Consider the following 3,746-nt stretch of genomic DNA (forward strand, 5'->3'; position numbering starts at 1 on the left):
AAAAAAAAGACAAAACGTTACAGAGCTTTGCAGACACACCTTCAAAACATACAGGCAACCTAAATATATGAAAGGCTTTCGTCTCACTACTGTAGTGCACACAACAACTTTACATATTTCATTAACAAAAATATAAACCAACCAGTCTTCGGAAATACTGCACATACTACAGAGTACAATATCACACAGTCACACTAGAACTAAACGGTCTCTGGGACAACTACACACGCACGATTTGCGGCTGATATCAGCTATCAGTATCATGCATAGCTTGTTGAAGTAGCTGTTGCCTTATTGCCTATAGAGCTCTAGCCACAACTTTCTTTAAACCAGGAAACTTCCCTGTAGCGTCAACAAAGCAACAAATCCCTGCTCGTGAAAGAGAGAAATTGGCTAACTATAACCCTCCACATTAAAGCCTTATGATTTTGGAACACAACGACAGGTGAATGTAGCCTACACAGTTTTCCACGCAGCCAGCTTCATCCGCATACGGTAATCAAACAGTTATGTAGTACACAAGCTACGACGCTAACCAAACAAGCAAAGCACATAGCACATACGAGCCGAGATAAGAAACGTCAGTTGACACAAACAATAAACCATTGTCGCGACAACATTTTCTTGCGCAAGCAAGCTGACCAAGCACATGATGCGACTTACCACACCTAACATGCCGGTAATATTATGCGCGAGCTCTTCCTCTGCCTTTATCAGAGTTCGGACTCGCAGTGAGCTCAGAATATCGCAGGCGAAGTCACACAAGCACTTACAAAACTAGTTCTAGGTGATACAAAAAAAGAAGAAAGTTCATCGACTTCCCTGATGTAGAACTATCATGACACTTGTGGTAACCGAAGACACTGACAGCCTTCAGATGCCAGCTTGCCCCCCAAACGAAAATGCTGTCGTTATTGCATTCTAGGTTGGGTTGAGCAGGTGAAGTAGCGGCCCTTCCTAAAAAAAATCTCTGGTAGCGGCTAGATATAATTTGTCAGATTTGTGTTAGTTTAGCGTCCTGCATTAGGTATCGCTGGTGTAGTGGACACACTTAGCCCAATCTACCTAAAAAGTATCCGCCCAATCTGACAGCCAACCATCCGTTATGAGCTATATTAAGCGAAATAGCAACCAAATGAATCCCAGAAGGGCTAACATTATGACTTTCCGTAGCTAACTAACCACCGTTGACAGAACCTGGACGAAGGCTGGAGGAACATGTAACTTTCCAATGAAATGTAGCCTACATTTGTAAAATTCATTAAAGCAAGCATCTATATTCCCAAATCCACCACAGGACAGCAAACCGCGGCGGTTATGACTAAATGCTTATGCATTTGCTCCCCTTAAAAGACTAGTTAATACCGTTTCCTCCTATTACTCGAAATGTGTAACTTTCTATGAAATGTTGCACATTTCGCACATTTACATCGCATATGGCAAGTTTACATAAAAGGCGCACACTTACCGAAAAAATGCTTTCAGAAGCCATCCGATGTCCTCTCTTCTGGACGTTGGTAGCCCGGTAGCCGCTTTGGCAATGGCGACCGGTAAAATTCAAAATTCAAATATCGTTGACAAGATAACTTAGATTACAGGGTTGAAATGACCCAGGGCCTGGGTGCTGATGTGGGTTTGGCCAATAACCCAGGTAATGGGTCAGAAAAATAACCCAATATGGGTTATATTTAACCCATTTTTTATAGAAAAGCAATTGACCCAGGGGTTTAGTCAAAGTAATAACCCAGCTCTTTTTAGAGTGTGTAGATCCACCAATCACAGTGTAGAGTGCAAGGCCTTCCTGAATGGTCATGTGATGTATTTCAGTGCTGATGAAGCCCCTTGAATGATGAAGATCCAGAGCAGCGATCTCACCCTGAAGACATTCTGCATGATGGAAACACTGCTGCTGATCCTCACTATGGCTGCAGGTGAATAGAAACATCAACTAATGGCATGCTGCATAATGTGTTCTATTACATGCATTTGCTCATTATTGCCTAATTCTTCACAGATTGGCATACAGTATATGATTACTCCAACTAAACTCGGACTGAAAGGTCTGGAGGGAGACTCTCAAAAACTGGACTGTTCCTTTGAAACAAGCTCTGCGTATGTTACGCTATTTTGGTACAGGCAGTATCCAAACAAAGCACCTGAATTAATTTTAACGAAAGGAGCTCAGTTGTGTGCTGATGATGGATACAATGCCCTCCCAAATAAATTTAGCTCAACAGCAACTGCAAATTCTACTGACCTTGAAATTAAACATCTGACTTTGGCAGATACCACCCTTATTGTGCTCTAGGCCCCAGTGATACGGGGTCACCCAGAAGCTGAACAAAAACCTCGAGGAACAAAGGGTTTTTAAAATAGATACACCTGTACACACACATTAAAGTGACTCCATTGTTGTGGTTTTGTTATGAGCCACATAGGCCCCTACCTGTACAGGGATGGATAAATGAAGAATGTGGTCACAGCTGCTGTAAAACAACTCATTAGAAATGATGTAGAGTTCAGAAGACACTCAAACACACACACACAATGCACAAGCATGTATGGGACGTTAATATTCAGACATTTGGAAGTTTGTGCTCACACCTGCTGAACATCAGCTTCACTGAATTAAGTCGAGCATACACAAGAGCAAATGAAGTAATGAAGTAAAATGAAGTAATTTCCTGTAGGCCTATCATTTGTTCAAATTGTACAAAATGTGTACATTTCCTTTCTAGTTGGTATGCCTGCTGCTTTATTCTTTGCATGTAACATTCCCGTGCTTCACCCAAACCACAAGAGGAGGAGCTTCTGATAATGTCTGTCAATAGACTAGTGTAGGCACACAATCATGAAAGCTGTTCTCTTCCTGAAAGCTGCATGTGTGTGTGTGTTTCACAATGCTATCCTTATTAACAGTTTTTGCTGCTACACTTGGTAAGTTTTTAATTCTACTGCGTATTTATACAGTATTACTGTCGAACATTGTACAATGTTTTATACAAAGTTCTGCAATGTTTTCTGAATGTTATTTTGCAGGTGGCAGTTTTGGGAATGCAATAATTTCACCAGACAACCCTGAGATGAATGCTGTTGAAGGATCCAGGGTAACTTTGTCCTGTTCCGTCTCCACAACACCCTCAAGTCTACAGTGGTATCGCCACTATCCCAGATCTGCTCCAGAAAATCTGGTGATGTTGTACAATTCAGATGAAAGATCAAAGATAGATCCTCGGTTCATGGGAAAAGTTAGTAAGAATGGAAGTGGAACTCAAGTCTATCTGGAGATCTCGCCAGTTCAAGTGTCTGACTCTGCTGTGTACTACTGTGCTCTGACGCCCACAGTGACACTAAACCACCACCTGCCATTCAAAAACCTTGACTAGAGTGAAAGTGGTCATTCAGTCATAATAAATCTATACACATTTTAATACAAATGAAATAAAAAACGGCTTGCAGTAATGTGTTTTAGTAGTATATCTTCCTTTCAGTTAATTATTCTGTATCAATTCTGTAGCAATTGATTATTTATCATGATAGACCATATCTATCTTAAGGTGATACTGTGCCATTTGTGGAAATACGCTTATTGTACACCTCTCCTTGAGTTAAATGATTGAGCTATACCTTTCTCCTGAGTTTTACCGAGTATGGCAGTGCAAAATTTACTGCAATTCTAGCAATTAACATTGAATCCTATGAGACCAGCTGGCGGCTAACTGGTCTCATAGGATTTAATGTTAATT

General features: G+C 41.0%; 1 gene segment (V, D, J or C); it reads left to right on the forward strand.

Moving 5' to 3' along the window:
- Positions 1–1,849: 1,849 nt before the first annotated feature.
- LOC134466014 (Ig kappa chain V-VI region J539-like) lies at positions 1,850–3,386 on the forward strand. The segment is given in 2 exon segments: positions 1,850–1,931; positions 3,040–3,386. Coding segments are annotated over 2 exon segments (429 nt in total).
- Positions 3,387–3,746: the final 360 nt, after the last annotated feature.

The sequence above is a fragment of the Engraulis encrasicolus genome, chromosome 16 (assembly GCF_034702125.1).
Source record: "Engraulis encrasicolus isolate BLACKSEA-1 chromosome 16, IST_EnEncr_1.0, whole genome shotgun sequence".
In the NCBI taxonomy this organism is placed as follows: Eukaryota; Metazoa; Chordata; class Actinopteri; order Clupeiformes; family Engraulidae; genus Engraulis; species Engraulis encrasicolus.